Raw genomic sequence first — 16,267 nt, 5'->3', positions numbered from 1 at the left:
CTCTTCATTAATCCCTCTTTAAATAGACCATGATTGAATTGGAAAGATGTTTTCTAATTAGTGTTAAAATAGGAGATCAAATCTATCATCAAACGGCTAACATTAAATTTGAAAAATGCTAAAACGCGTCCAAACCGTCGATGGTAAAACCTGACCTTCGATGGGTCATTGATGATCATCAATTGACCATTGATGATCATTGATGGTTACTTGTAGTCTATCGATTATTTAAAGTTTGGTTTCTGGAAGTTACAGATTATTAACTGTAGTACATCGATGATTGAAGCTATCATCGATGGTTGCTGTAGTCCATCGATAGTTCGATTTCTCATTTCTGAAAAATACACATTGTTTATTATAATCTATCAGTGACTTGTGTGACCATCGATGGTGTCTTGAGACCATCGAGGGTTCAAGGCTGAAATCAAGTATTTGTGTTGATTTCTACATTGTTTTGAACCACAACTTGTTCATATATGTTTATTCCTGAAATATATCATCTCACAAACTAATTAGTAGCAAATGAGAGTTTGTTATTAATCAAACAAGATATATATTGCATACTCCGAACAATGTTTTAACACTTGGAGTATAACTCATAGACAGCTTACCAATTCGTCTAGATCCTGTTAGGTACATTCATGTGCTTTTCAACACTAAGATAAACATAAACTTTATATATTACCACTTGATTATATTCTCATCTTACTAGCTGAACTGTAGCCATACGGCATGCGAACACTTCAAAGAAATAGTACAAAACAAAGTTAACAAATCTCTTCTTGTGCCATCCCCACTCAATCCATGGCTTCTAGTGCACCCCTTCTTCATCCCTTTCTATGCCACCAGCCACATGCTCCCTTTCCTCGACACCGCCTTCCTCTTCTCCACTCGACCTGACAACGAACCTGTTAGATAGCAAGTTCCTAATATATTTCCTAATTTATTTTTGGTAGTAGGTTATTAGGATTCCTAATCTGTTTTATTTTTTGTTTTAGAATTCCTAGTATGCTTATGATTTTAGGATTTCTATATATATGGAACAATTGGAAGAGAAAATTAAGAAGAAAATTGGAGATATTTAGAGCACAGAAAAGAGGCATTTTCTGAGCTATTGGTTAGGGTTTTGTTTGGAGAGAATTAGAGATTTGTTGGTGAGATTAATTGGTGAGTTTGAGTGATTTATAATCTCAGTTTGTACTCTTCTTCTCTATTAGTGAAAAACTCTATCCCATTCTTACCCCGTGGACGTAGGCAACTTGCCGAACCACGTTAAAATTAGTTGTTTGTGTTTGTGGCATTGATTTAGTTTGTTTGGTCTTCTCTCGATGTTCGTTTGATTTGATTTCTTGTAGCATGTTGGTTTGGTTGTTTGTCTTCCGCAGCGCTCAACAAGTGGTATCAGAGCTCGGATTACGCTTGAGCTATTTGGAGGAGTAGGTCATTTTGGAGGCTCGCCTAGGGCTTCGTTTGGTGATAAAGGTGGGATTTTTTGGTAAAGATTCTATCTTTTTTAGTTTTGAATCTATTCTTTATTTGTTCTGTATTTGTTTTGGATTTTTTGGTAAAGATTCTATCTTTTTTAGTTTTGAATCTATTCTTTATTTGTTCTGTATTTGTTTTGGTGCTTTGAGAAAGATGGTCGGGAAAGAAGGAGTTGTGGAGGGTACTTCCGGCGTGAAGACCGTTCAAAGTTTGAATATCCACTCTATGAAGATAGATTTGAAGAAGTTTAATGATACAAACAATTTTGATCTTTAGAGATGTAAAGTCTTAGATGCGCTCAATGTGCAAAATTTGGAAGATAATTTGGAGTTAGACGAAAAACCGAACGACATTGAGGAGAATGTTTGGAAAAAGATGAATAGAATAGCGTGTGGTGTGATTAGACCTTGTTTGACTCAAGATTTAAAATATGATATGATCAATGAAACTTTGGCTAAGAAGATTTAGGAGATCCTAGTGGGCAAGTATTTGACCAAGAGTGTAGAGAACCGCTTGCATTTGAAGAGGAAGCTTTATCACTTCCAATTGAAGAAGGGGACCTCCATTTGTGATCACATAAACCACTACACGAAGCTTCTTGCGGATTTGGTGAATGTAGATGTGATGATTGAAGATGAGTACAAGGTGTTGTTGTTGTTGAGTTCCTTGCCTGACGAGGAATATGAGATATTTGTTCTTACTCTTATTAATGGGAAGACATCTCTTTCTTATAGTGAGGTCACCGCTGCACTTGTAAATTATCAGCTTCGAAAGAAGGATAAAGAGACTTCAGTTGAGCCAGTAGCGGGGGCATTGGTCGCAAGAACAAAAAGTTCAAACTGTGGTAGGAGGTCAAAGTCTAGAAGGGCACATCTTGGAGTACGTAGGAATCAGTGTGTTTTTTGTAAAGAAGATGGACATTGAAAAGTCAAATGCCCAAAGTTGGTTGATCGGACCGGGAAGAATAAGGAGAAAGCTATTCAAGCTTTAGAGATGAATGTTGTCAAGGCTAGTGGAAATAATTCAGATTCAGATTTTTCGGGCTACTCGTTATCTACACTATCGTCAGTTTGTGTTACCGACACTACAGAGTGGATGTTGGATTTGGGTGCTTCTTACCATATTTTCCCTAGGAGGGATTGGTTCTCTAACTTTCAGGAGTTAGAAAGATGGTAGGTCATGCTCAAGGGTAATGATCATGAATATCCTATTGGTGGTATTGGTACCGTTCGGATTAGGATGAGTGACGGAGTGATTCGGGAGTTTGTTGGAGTGAGGTTCGTTCCTCAGTTGAAGAAGAACATTATTTTACTTAGAGTTTTGGAGGCAGCAGGCTATAGGATGACCTTGGTCGATTCACGTTTGAAAGTCACACTGGGGTCCATGATTGTGATGAAGGGCGTCAGGAGGAATAATTTATATTATTTGATTGGGAGCACGCTGTTTGATAGAGAGCTAACGACTTCTTTGGATTTGGCTAGACTATGGCATTTGTTGAGGCTGGGTTATTTGATTGGTTATGTCGTGCATGGTTTGTTGAGGAGTGCTTTGACCCACAGATTGAAGTCCTTTGAGCACATTGGTATGAGCAAGAAGATCGATGTGGAGTTTGGCACTTTTATCCATCGATCGATGGGTCTTTTAGGTGGTGTTCAGTTAGGCATTTTGGGGCCTTCCAAGGAGGCATCATTAGGAGGTAATCGATATTTGGTTTCTGTAGTTGGAGATTGTTCTAGACATTGGTGGGTTACAACCAGGTCCCGTTAGTGTAAAGTCCTAGAAGTCAACAACAATTGGAAGAAGTGTATTGGTAGAAAGGTAACTCATCGTTCTAGCTTTTGGTAGGGGTTCTTTCTTGTATTTGTGCCGAGCTCATGGCAGTTTGAGACACTTCATTGATGTGGAGACATTAGGGCGACGAGATGAGATGACAGTTTTGATGGGTCGTTCCTTACTGGAGGGGGATCGATGTTGGTTGTCGAGCATTGATTTTGATTTTGGAGCTTCGATATATTTGGGTCATCTTGGTCATAGGTTGTCGACTGCTGTATGTGGAAATTTTGGATCTGGTGGAGCTGCTTCAGATTTTGGGTTGCGTCGGATATTTGGTTGCCCGGTATTTGGTCACATCGAGGATGTGAGATTTAATCCGATTGCACGTTTGGGATTCAGAGGTTCGTTTGATTATCAGTTAGGAGCTTTTGATTTTGTTCTGAGCAGGTATGTCACATTTGACTCTCGGCAGGTGGAGAGTGTTGATCAGATCATTGGGATAGCGGGTGGAGGGTGATGCTACTTCACATTTGGTGAAGATTACTCCACATACTCTAGATCATACTGCATTGTGGCAGGTGGAGAGTGTTGATCAGATCATTGGGATAGCGGGTGGAGGGTGATGCTACTTCACATTTGGTGAAGATTACTCCACATACTCCAGATCATACTGCATCATTTAGGATTCTAGCTGAGGTGACATAGTTTGGAGATCATTTGAATTTAGATGCAGATGATGAGTTGGTTTTGGATACGAGTGTAGCCGGTGGGCATGTTTTGAATACAGCCATTGGTTCACCTCAGGTGGAGGTGTTTGATTTATTTCAGTTTGGGGCCATTAAGAGCGTTATCAGTTGCAAATCCGTTGGTGATATTGATGAAGAGTTGCAAACTTTTCTATTTGATTGAGGGTCTTTGGAGGCCGTTTGGGTGAACTACGTGAATGCTTTATTCCTTTGACAAGAGGATACATAGGCAGTCATTTATGATACAGCCAATTTGGTGAGTTGATATGACATTTGGAGTTTGTTCGCATTCTCGTTTGGGTTCTCGACTTGTTGTGGATTGAGTCCGTTGTCGTGGATTTCTTTCACTTTGTACTAGACACAACAAGTAAGACGTTTGGTTGGTATTAGTGTCAGCTCAATTTTGGAAAAACTTCGCCGATGTGGAGAATTGTTGGATAGCAGGTTCCTAATATGTTTCCTAATTTATTTTGGTAACATGTTATTAGAATTCCTAATCTATTTTTTTTATTTTAGAATTCCTAGTATGTTTATGATTTTAGGGTTTTTATATATATATAGAACAATTGGAAGAGAGAATTGAGAAGAAAATTAGGGATATTTGGAGCACATAAAAGATGTATTTTCTGAGCTATTGGTTAGGGTTTTGTTTGGAGAGAATTAGAGATTTGTTGGTGAGATTAATTGGTAAGTTTGAGTGATTTTTAATCTCAGTTTTTACTCTTCTTTATTAGTGAAAAACCCTATCCTCTTCTTACTCCGTGGACGTAGGCAACTTGTCGAACCACGTTAAAATTGGTTGTTTGTTTTTGTGGCATTTGATTTGGTTCGTTTGCCCTTCTCTCGATGTTCGTTTGATTTGATTTCTCATAGCATATTGGTTTGGTTGTTTGGCTTCCGCAGCGCTCAATCTGGAGTACTACTCATAGACAACTTATCAATTCGGCTAGATCTTGTTAGGTACATTCATGGGCTTTTCAACACTAAGATAAACATAAACTTTATATATTACCACTTGATTAGATTCTCATCTTACTAGCTGAACTGTAGTCATACGGCATGCGAACACTTCGAAGAAATAGTACAAAACAAAGTTAACAAATCTCTTCTTGTACCATCCTCACTCAATCCATGGCTTCCAGTGCACCCAAGCTCAAAGTCTTCTTCATCCCCTTCTACGCCACCGGCCACATGCTCCCTTTCCTCGACCTCGCCTTCCTCTTCTCCACTCGACCTGACATCGAAACCACCCTCCTAATCACGGCGGCCAACGCCTCGCTCCTCCAGCCGACCATCGACAGCTATGGCCAACGCATCAAGCTCCTTCTTTTCCCCTTCCCCTCTGCCGAATCCGGTCTCCTCCCTGGCCAAGAGAACGTCTCCTCCATCCCCTATGCCGACATCTACAAGATGTGCACTGCCGCTGACTTCTCCCGCGACCCGATCGAGACCCTCCTCCGCCTCCACAGCCCGGACGCCGTAGTCTCCGACATCTCGTTCTCGTGGATGTCTTCGCTCGCTAGCGAGCTCGGCATCCCCAACGTCATCTTCCACGTCATCGGCGTGTTCCCTCAGCGAGTCATGGATGCCCTCCATCGAGCTCGCTTATATGACACAGAGGACACCTCCGACGAGGCCATCACAATCCCCAACCTCCCGGGTGAGAAGCAAATTACAATGCCTAGATCGGAGCTTCCGTGGTTCGTGCGGAAGCCGACGCAGCTCACCCACCACTGGGCGAGGATGAAGGCAGCAAACGCGGAGAGCTTCGGTGTTGTGGTAAATACGTTCTGCGAGATGGAGCCAGAGTTCTGCGAGGAGTACCGGAGGACGGTGTGTCGAAAGGCGTGGTTTGTGGGTCCCGTTGCGCTCGCAGCAGCAAGAGCCGGCGGAAAGAAGGCGGCGGTGGCGGGGCGGAAAACGAGACGGCTCCGTCGTGTATGTTTGTTTCGGGAGTTGGTGCAACTTTACCAAGCAACAACTGGCGGAAATTGCCTCGGGACTGGAGAAGTCCGGGAAGGAGTTTTTATGGGTGGTAAGGGGATTGAAGGACGGTACGGTTACCGGGGAGGAGTGGATCCCGAACGGTTGTGAAAAGAGGGTGGAGGGGAGGGGGTTGATGGTGAGGGGATGGGCCCCACAGACGGCGATACTGGCCCACAAGGCCGTCGGAGGATTCATGACACAATGCGGATGGAACGCGGTGCTGGAGTCAGTGGCGACTGCAGGGGTGCCGTTGTTGACGTGGCCGCTGGTGTTTGAGCAGTACATGAACGAGAGGCTGGTGGTGGAAGGTGTTGGGAGGGAGGGGTTAGAGTTCGTAGCGCGTCGTAGGAGCACGATGGATAAGGAGAGGGTGGTGGTGCCCGCGGAGGTGATCGAGAAGGTGGTGTTCCGATTCATGGGCGGCGAAGGTGGGGCGGTGAGATCGAGGGTGAAGGAGTTGGCAAAGATGGCGTGTTGTGCGGTGGCGAAGGGCGGAGGGTCGCGGAATGATTTCGACTGTTTGATCGGTGAGCTTATGGCGACAAAGGAACTCCAGATGAAAAAGGAACACGAGCATGCTAACTAAATAAGACCGTAGTCGGATTAGTGTAGATTGCGGTGACTTGGTTTCACTTTTCATTGGTAATCTGTGTGAGTTGTTAATCAGTCCGGATTGGTAGTTTGAATCCTAGTTAGTGGATAGAATTCTAGTTAGAATAGAATACTAGTTAGTAGATAGTTCTCTAGTTATTGGATAAGATTAGAGTTGTAATCTTAGTCCTTATATATATGTAAACAACCTATATGGTTTTAAGAACGTGAATAAAAACTTCAGAATAATTTCCTGCTCCTGTTGGTTCTCTCCTCTCTCTGTCTACAGGTTTTCTTTTGTGTTCGGTCCCAAAGAAAAGTTCCCAGGTTCGGTTTTCTTTGTAAACAAGTGCAGGTTCTGTTTTCTCCCTGCAGTCTCTCCATCAACAATTCTTCGGGTTCATCAACAGGGGCAGAAACTTAGAAAAGTTTCCTGCAGAACATCTCATGTCTTTGCTGCAGTTCAGTCTCAAGAAATCTGCCAGGTTCGGTTGCTACAGTATTTCCAGATTTTCTCAAATCAGTTTCAGATCTGATTCAGGCCGATCCTATTCTCAAAGCCAACAAGTGGTATCGGGTTGTTAATTGTTGGAGATGTTTTCCTTATATCAAAATTAATTATTATTTCTAATATTATGTCATATTGTGATGACCTCTTGATTCCCCTTGGTCAAGCATGCATCGATGAATTACACAAGGCTCAAGACGTGTAGGATGCCATTGAACCCGCGGCAGGCGCGTCCGTGGAACACAGGAAGGATCAGATGGCGTTGGCGGCCATCTACCAGGGGATTCCTAAAGAGACTTTGATGGTGATCGCAGAGAAGCAAACGGCAAAAGAGGCATGGGAGACGTTGAAAACTATGCACCTAGGAGCAGATCGTGTGAGGAACGCGAAGGTGCAGACCTTGAAGTCCGAGTTCGAACTTCTCCGGATGAAGGAGAATGACAACGTCGACGATTTTTCGACGAAGTTGACAGGAGTCGTCAACAAGATCCGGGCTTTAGGCGGCGAGATGGAGGAGAACTACGTCGTCAGAAAGCTACTTCGGGCGGTACCGGAGAGATTCCTTACTATCGTCTCCACGATTGAACAGTTCGGGGACATCGACGACATGACACTCGAGGAGGCGATCGGGCGTCTCAAAGCCCACGAGGAGAGGGCACGTGTTTTTCGAAACAACGTCGACGATCACCTATTGTTGACGCATGCGGAGTGGCAAGCAAGGAGCAAGAAGAACGGCGGAGGCTTCCTCTCAACACCTACAACCAATGATGGTAGCGGACGAGGTCGCGGTCGAGGAGCCGGTCGCGGACGAGGGCGTGGCCAAAGAGGCCGAGGCGGACAGCAGCACCACGGCAGCGGGCAGCAGCACCACGCTACCCAGGCAGGCCGCGGAGGGGAGCACGGCGGCCAGGCAGGCCGAGGCGGCTTCGGCGGCAGAGGAGGACGTCCAGGAGGTGGTTTCGGCCATGGAGGTGCAGCTCGCCAGGAGGGGGAGAGTAGCACAAGCGGTGGTCGAGACAAATCCAACATCAAATGCTTCAATTGCGGAGTATACGGGCACTTTCAGTCGGAGTGTCACAAGCAACGCCGCAACCATGAACAGGAGGCTCATCTCACCCGTGCATATGACGAGGAGCCAACCTTGATGATGGCTATGTTAGAGGAATCGTCAAGTGCTATTTTGCTTAATGAGGAGAAGGTGGTGCCGGATTTACTTACAGCGGGGGAGGCACATGTTGACAACAACATTTGGTACCTTGACAACGGAGCTAGCAATCACATGACCGGCCACCGAGACAAGTTCAAGGAGCTCGACGAGAACATCAAGGGAACCGTCAAGTTTGGTGATGGATCCGCGGTAGAGATCAAGGGGAAAGGCTCTATCCTCTTTCAGTGCAACAACGGCGATCAAAGGCTACTACCTGAGGTATATTATATTCCAAGTTTGAAATCTAACATTATTAGCCTTGGTCAGATGACTGAAGATGGAAGCAACGTTGTGATTTCTGGTGAGTTCCTGAGGGTGTTTGATAGGAACGGTGCTCTCTTGATGAGGGTGAAACGTTCATCTAACCGATTGTACAGGATAGAATTAAAGACTTGCAAGCCGGCGTGTTTGATGGCGAACATTAACGATCCAGCTTGGTTATGGCATGCTCAAATTTCAGAGCTCAGAAGCCGCTGGAGTTACTACATGCTGATCTATGTGGTCCTATCACCCCATCTACGCTTGCTGGGAACAACTACTTCCTCCTTATCGTTGATGATTTCAGTCGATGGATGTGGGTATACATGTTGAAGGCCAAGAGTCAAGCTTGTGAAACCTTCAAGAAGTTCAAAACAGAGGTTGAGAATGCATGTGACCACAAGGTGAAGACATTGAGGACGGATCGTGGTGGCGAGTTCTTGTCAAAGGAGTTCACCAAGTTTTGTGAAGACTACGGCATCAAGCGTCATCTCACTGCACCGTACACCCCGCAGCAAAACGGTGTAGTGGAGAGGCGTAATCGCACGGTGATGGACATGGCGAGGAGCCTACTTAAGAGCATGCATATGCCTGGAACCATGTGGGGCGAAGCGGTTAGGCACGCGGTGTACATCCTCAACCGACTACCAACCAAGGCGTTGTACGATCACACTCCCTACGAAGCTTGGTTTGGTAAGAAACCCCACCTAGAACACTTGAGAGTTTTTGGATGTATGGCGCATGTGAAGATTGCAGGTCCTTCGCACAAGAAACTCGACGATAAGATACGTGTCAGCAGGGATGTCGCGTTTGAGGAAGGAAAAGAGTGGGAATGGAGCGCCGATGGAGTCGAAAGATCACCTAACTGGACGGAGTTCACAGCGGAAGAGGAGAATGCAACGGTCGGCGAATTTCCAGCCGTCCAAGCTGGACAAACTGCAGCCCGAACAGGGGCTGCTGCTGTCCGAATACCTGCTGCTGCTGCTGCAGGCCGAACAGCCCCTGCAGGAGCCCATACCGCAGCGGAGATGACCGGAGACGAGCCTGGACAGCCGGCACATCGAACAGCTCCTACAGGAGCTGCTGCTGCTGGCACTGCTGCAGGACGAACACCCGCGGCTGCTGGCACTGCTGCTGGCCGAACCAGTTTGCAGCAGGGTGCTGCTACAGACCGAGGATGCTCCGGCTTCTGGCACTGCAGCTGGCCGAAACAGTCCACAAACCCTCGCAGGTTCAGGAACTGCAGCAGTCACAGAAAGCCCCATTGCATTGGAGCTGTCCGGACCCCCTGAAGCTGCTGTGTTGACTCCCGTACGCTATCGATCCCTCGCAGACATCTATGCGGAAACGGAGGTGGTTGATCTCCCAGTAGAGGAGTTGTTCCTGATCTCTGAAGAACCTGCGAACTATCTCGAGGCTGCATCAGATCAAGAATGGAGGACAGCGATGGAGAAGGAGATGGAGGCCATCGAGAAGAACAAGACTTGGATACTCACGGAGTTACCGCGGGGTTCCAAACCCATTGGTCTCAAATGGGTATACAAGCTGAAGAAGGACAATGAAGGCAACATTCTCAAGCACAAAGCAAGACTTGTAGCAAAAGGGTACGTCCAGCAGCAAGGCGTGGACTTTGATGAGGTGTTTGCACCTGTGGCGAGGCTTGATACCATCAGAATAATCCTCGCCATATCAGCACAGAATGGGTGGGAGGTGCACCATCTGGATGTGAAGTCGGCATTCCTAAATGGTGATCTCCAGGAAGAAGTTTATGTGGTTCAACCTGAAGGGTTCGTTGTGAAGAATCAGGAGCACAAGGTCTACAAGCTTTCAAAGGCACTCTACGGTCTACGCCAAGCACCTCGGGCATGGAACACGCGCCTCGACAAGTGCATGAAGGGCATCGGATTTGCAAGATGCACTCTTGGCATCGAGGTGGATCAGCGAGATGATTGTATTGCACTAAGGCAGGCGGCCTATGCGAAGAAGGTTTTGGGTCAGTTCGGCATGATGGATTGCAACTCGACACAATATCCTATGGAAGCAAAGCTAAAGCTTGGAAAGGATTCTGAAGGAACACCGATGGACGTGACGGAGTATAGACGAATTATCGGATGCTTAAGGTATCTAACTCACACCCGACCCGATATCACATATGCCGTGGGGATTGTGAGTAGGTACATGGAGCACCCTACAGTTTTGCATCGACAGGTTGTCAAGCATATTTTGAGGTACGTGAAGGGTACTATGTCCTACGGATTGGTGTACAAACGAGGTCGAGGCAATGAAGAGTTGGTGGGATTCACTGACAGTGATCTTGCGGGAGATGTTGATGACAGGCGCAGCACAGGCGGCATGGCATTTTATCTAGGTGACAGTTTGGTCACTTGGACATCACAGAAGCAGAAGACAGTGGCATTATCATTCTGCGAGGAAGAATTTATGGCGGCAACTGCAGCAGCGTGCCAAGGCTTGTGGTTAAGGAGTTTAATCAGCGAGGTGATTGGGAGTGAGCCCAAGCCGGTCACACTCTTCGTCGACAACAAGTCAGCGATTGCCTTGATGAAGAATCCAGTTTTCCATGGAAGAAGCAAGCATATCGACACACGTTTTCACTTCTTCGTGAGTGTGTTGAGCGAGGACAGATTAAAGTGGAGTTCGTGAGCACGAGCGAGCAGCGAGCGGATATTCTCACGAAGGCACTAGCAAGGGTGAAGTTCATCGAGATGCGGGAGCTTCTAGGAGTAAGGGACTTAGAGTCTAGTCCAGATTAAGGGGGAGAATGTGAGTTGTTAATCAGTCCTAGTTAGAATAGAGAATTCTAGTTAGAATAGAATACTAGTTAGTAGATAGTTCTCTAGTTATTGGATAAGATTAGAGTTGTAATCTTAGTCCTTATATATATGTAAACAACCTATATGGTTTTAAGAACGTGAATAAAAACTTCAGAATAATTTCCTGCTCTTGTTGGTTCTCTCCTCTCTCTGTCTACAGGTTTTCTTTTGTGTTCGGTCCCAAAGAAAAGTTCCCAGGTTCGGTTTTCTTTGTAAACAAGTGCAGGTTCTGTTTTCTCCCTGCAGTCTCTCCATCAACAATTGTTCGGGTTCATCAACAGGGGCAGAAACTTAGAAAAGTTTCCTGCAGAACATCTCCTGTCTTTGCTGCAGTTCAGTCTCAAGAAATCTGCCAGGTTCGGTTGCTACAGTATTTCCAGATTTTCTCAAATCAGTTTCAGATCTGATTCAGGCCGATCCTATTCTCAAAGCCAACAATCTGTACCGGGTTGTTAATTGTTGGAGATGTTTTCCTTATATCAAAATTAATTATTATTTCTAATATTATGTCATATTGTGATGACCTCTTGATTCCCCTTGGTCAAGCATGCATCGATGAATTACACTCACCATGCCACTTCATGAATTACATTAACTTCTAATTTGCATTCAATGACAAAATTACAACCATCGAACTAAACAAATTATCAGCCATCAATAAGTTAGTGGCATCTCCACTGAACCGTTGGGGCAAGAAAATAACCCGTCGTGACAATTTGCGTTGGGGAAAAGTTTGCCCCAACGGTTGTTTTATCAGCACCAACGGTTCAAACCGTTGGTGCTGATATTTTTTAAATTTAAATTAGTAAAAAAAAAAAAAAAATGCCCCAACGGTTCCAACCGTTGGTGCAACATTCTACAACAACGGTTAAAACCGTTGGTGCAAACAACTTGCACCAACGGTTCCAACCGTTGGTGCAACATTCTGCACCAACGGTTGAAACTGTTGGTGCAAGTTGTTTGCACCAACGGTTTCAACCGTTGGTGCAGAATGTTTACACCTGTACAAAAACGTGCACTATTTGTGCACATTATCAACCTGCTCATAGCAATATTAATCAACCTGTTTATAGCAATATTCCCATGCAATTATACAACCAAAAACATAAATGTCATAAAATGAATTCAAGATCCTAACACTACCATACGCAATTATAAGCCAAAACAAAAAATTTACTAAAATGAAAAGCGAGTAGTACTTTTTAAACTAATTAAATCACAAACATAAAGAATATCCAAAATACAATGTCTCAAATATCTAAAAAGTGCAAGTCACTGCTGACTAAATTGAAGAAAATCAACAAAAGCCTTGCGGACGTCGTCCTCGCCGTAATCCTCCTGCGTTAAGCCCCTTATCAAGCCCCCCAGTCGACTTGTAATATGATTTTGTGTTGAAATATCCTGAGGAGAATGCTGAGCAGCAGAAGTAGAACCATGAGCATCTGGAGAAGGCTGAGCAGAAGCTGAACCCTGAGCACCAGCCGAACCCTGAGCACCAGGAGAAGGCTGAGCAGAAGGTGGATGAGCGGTATGATAATTAACCTGTAAAGTATAAGTAATGATATTTAGAGGGCACGTTCAGATGAATCTCACACAAATTTGTTATCCACATATGAAAACATGGTACTGATTTTCATAGCCCATTGCGGATTTCTATCAGAATTTAGCAGGTGCCACACTCTACTGAATGTTCCATTTACGTTACCCGTTATCTTTCGAATACTAGTTTGCTCGGCATAATTACATTAACGTCTCCTCTTATTAATCTTGTACTCTTCCATGTACGCGTATGCCTCGACTAAAGCATCCAGTTGATTTTAGTCTTTAGTTTCAAGAGTGAATCACAAATCCAAGGCGTAAACACTAAAGTTGGCTAACAGTAACTGGAGTAATGGACTCTCATGTTTCTTCTATCTACAATCAATTTTGACTAAAATCTTGCAGTTAGTAGTATGCTTTCCTCTACGTCTGAATTGAAATAACTTTAGCTATTCCCTTTTACTGTGAAAATAAAGAATGTTGCAGAAAACTGAAGGTATATCAGCCTGTAAAATCATTGCCCTTCTATGGATTTGCGTATTAAACAAGGATGTTGGGATCTAGTACTTTTAAGGCCCACGTGATGCTAAGTTTCCGCTAAACTCAGGACTTATTAATTTACACGGATTGAATCATAGTTATGGATATAAAAGTCAGATATATTACATTATACTTTTAGGATCAGTTTCACTTCCCTTTTGAAGATAATTGTGAGTTTTATATATGATAAACTATCTTGCAATGTGAGAAATAAACTTCTGAAATCAGCTTCCTAAATTAAATACATTGTTATTATCATGTACTCTCTTCAAAATTTATTCCTTTTAATTTAATTAACCAACTGAATTGAAAATAAATTTATATTAAATTAACCATATATACGTACAAGCTGGGTTAGTCGTTCCATCTTGGCCTTAAGCTCCGCCATCTCACGAAGCACATCAGGAGGAGTAGCGAAGGTCGGAGTGGAGGAAGTCTTCAAATAAAATCTAGTGACACCGTGACCCAAACCTCTCTCATAACCACCATGATGCCCTCCATGTACATCATCTAAGACTGTGGTCATTGCAGTAGATTTGGGTTCTCGATCGACCCCTAATGATTTGGCCTTTTCGATCACCCGAGCCTACACCACATAAAGTATTCAAATATTAAGTCAACAATATTATTATAAGCATATTCAAGAAAAAAATTTCAATTAGTCAAAAGCATAACACTTACACAATACTCTTGAGTTTGGGTGTCGGGATATGTACATGAATATGTATCAGCTCCTGGATCGACTAAAGTCGCATGGGTACCTAAATACTCCTTTAATGCACTTGAACTGCCACCCGATTCTTCGATGCGAGCTCTCTGTAATTCACCAAAACATAAATTTGTATAAGATATCATATCATAAATTAATAAATGCATTTTTAAAACTCTTAAGATTAATTTTACCACTCTCTCTTTTGCCCGAACCATACTCCTCGAGCCACCCGTATAGGTTGCTCGACCTCGCTTCTTTGACTCCCGATTATCTTTATTTCTTTTTGCCTCCGCCTGCACAAAAATGTAAGATTTAGATTGTGATCCAAAAATAAGCACATGCCAATCATTGAATTATTTGTTAACCATATACCTGCTTCCTATTAGAAGAAAATAACTTGCAGAGGTCGTCCCACCATCTTTTATCGATCCCTTCGAACACCTCTGTCTTGAAAAGATCATCTCTTTTCTCTTGGGGAGTCTCCAGCCACAGTTCATAACACTCCTTCTTTACCTGATTTCGATTGCCTCGGACTCTCTCCTGCATCTTTATCTTCACGCCTCGATGTATAGCAGGAATATTAAGAGGACAATAAGGATCTACAGGCAAAAACTCATAATCTTTCTGCATATTTAACAAAAAAATACATTAAACACTTTACGTGAATATTGAATAAGATCTTGCTAGTTTTGCAATGACAGAAATAGATTAAAATTGTATTCAAACCTTGGCTTGGAGAAAAAACTTATCAAACGAACGCTCATGATCCGGGCCCCAGTTCTTATAAAGTGGGAAGTCCATGTATTAGCGGCTCTTTTGCCCCACATACTGTCCAAATCTCTCAGCATTAGGGCCCGTAACACGGAAGTACTCATCAAAGTGCAAGGGGAATGCTGGTTCATTCTTCTTAGGATCGGGCATTAATCGATTGGCTTTATTTGAAGATCGAACCTTCTTGGACGTCCGTGGCAAACCTGCATCAAAGTTTTGAAGTTGTATAATGCATGTTATAAAGTTGTGCGTAGGATGGAGAAATTGGAGAGCTCAATTGGTTTCAGAAAACTCTTTGTGCTGTGATTCAGATATGTAGCTAAAGAAAAAACCTGTTGTGATTTTGCATATTTATGATCATGAAAGTAGGTAATTACTGATGAGATGCCTGGCTAAAGAAAAAACATGTTGTTCAACTTTAATAGATCTTTTGTCTCCTAATATTTTCGGACCTCAAACGAATACAGTCAGGTTCCATCACTGTGTTTTCATCTTATTTTCTTGTGGAATGTTGGCACTAAATATTCAAAAGAGCTTATATTTTCCAATCCAGGGCAGAGTCACTTAAGTTGTGCATTTCGTGCTCTGGTATGGTTTATTTAATAATATACTATTATAAGTTTGCCTTTCTTTAAATTTATCGTTTGCTAGAACAAGAGCTCTGTGACCTTCAGTTGGGAGGATTAAGATAGAAGGAAATAGGAATCATATGTTAATTTCACAAGTTGTGAGGCAACATCAAAGGGGACTTTTTCTGAAAAATCGGCATACGATGTGTCTCTCCCAATGAAAATTTATGATGCTCCTTAAAGAGTGAATTTCTCCAAGCATCAATGACTGGAGATGGTGGAAGAGTCACTAATGAAGCATGGTGTTATGGTGGATATGGTTAGTTTCATGATCTCATAGTTCAACTTTCCTCCAAAACCCACGAGAAGGGTGATGTCAATGCGATTATTATCTTAAATTTAGTATTTTTAGGCATAATAACTTAAAACACAGTGCTAAAGGGAAGTTTGAAAATAAGGAGGATGGAGGCAGTAATCGAATATCCATAGTTCTTCAAGAGTAGTTGGAAATTGTATCTAAAAAAATGCATTAAATAAAATCAGATTATGAACTCTATATTTATAAAATATCTTTAATTGTAAAGGAAACAAATATGAGTGGCATAGTATCTATATCCTTTGTTTGTGCTTTTATCCTTATGCTAATTTTAATTTGTGACCAATATTGTAGAAGTCTAAATATAGAAGAAAGTTATGGTATTGTTCACTCGCCTGGAAATCAAGATGTACATGAGAATGGAAAACTGTCGAT

General features: G+C 43.2%; 3 protein-coding genes across 3 annotated transcripts; 2 read left to right on the top strand and 1 right to left on the bottom strand.

Moving 5' to 3' along the window:
* The first annotated feature begins 5,098 nt into the window (after positions 1 to 5,098).
* LOC109828112 (anthocyanin 3'-O-beta-glucosyltransferase-like) lies at positions 5,099 to 6,098 on the top strand. Its single transcript, XM_020395151.1, has one exon. The coding sequence runs from the start codon at positions 5,136 to 5,138 to the stop codon at positions 6,096 to 6,098; it is 963 nt and encodes a 320-aa protein (XP_020250740.1). The 5' UTR covers positions 5,099 to 5,135.
* A 25-nt stretch (positions 6,099 to 6,123) lies between these two features.
* LOC109828111 (UDP-glucose flavonoid 3-O-glucosyltransferase 7-like) lies at positions 6,124 to 6,576 on the top strand. The gene has a single exon (XM_020395150.1). It carries the CDS (start codon positions 6,124 to 6,126, stop codon positions 6,574 to 6,576), a length of 453 nt encoding a protein of 150 aa, XP_020250739.1.
* Positions 6,577 to 12,657: 6,081 nt separating this feature from the next.
* On the bottom strand, positions 12,658 to 14,977 carry LOC109828110. Its single transcript, XM_020395149.1, has 6 exons — positions 14,903 to 14,977; positions 14,549 to 14,800; positions 14,368 to 14,469; positions 14,146 to 14,280; positions 13,811 to 14,050; positions 12,658 to 12,927 (listed from the first exon to the last, which is right to left on the bottom strand). Exons 1-6 carry the CDS (start codon positions 14,975 to 14,977, stop codon positions 12,658 to 12,660), a joined length of 1,074 nt encoding a protein of 357 aa, XP_020250738.1.
* Positions 14,978 to 16,267: the final 1,290 nt, after the last annotated feature.

This window comes from Asparagus officinalis, unplaced genomic scaffold, assembly GCF_001876935.1.
Source record: "Asparagus officinalis unplaced genomic scaffold, Aspof.V1 AsparagusV1_Un731, whole genome shotgun sequence".
Lineage (NCBI taxonomy): Eukaryota > Viridiplantae > Streptophyta > Magnoliopsida > Asparagales > Asparagaceae > Asparagus > Asparagus officinalis.
The sequence above is the reverse complement of the archived record's forward strand: the minus strand, read 5'-3'. Positions and strand labels throughout refer to the sequence as shown.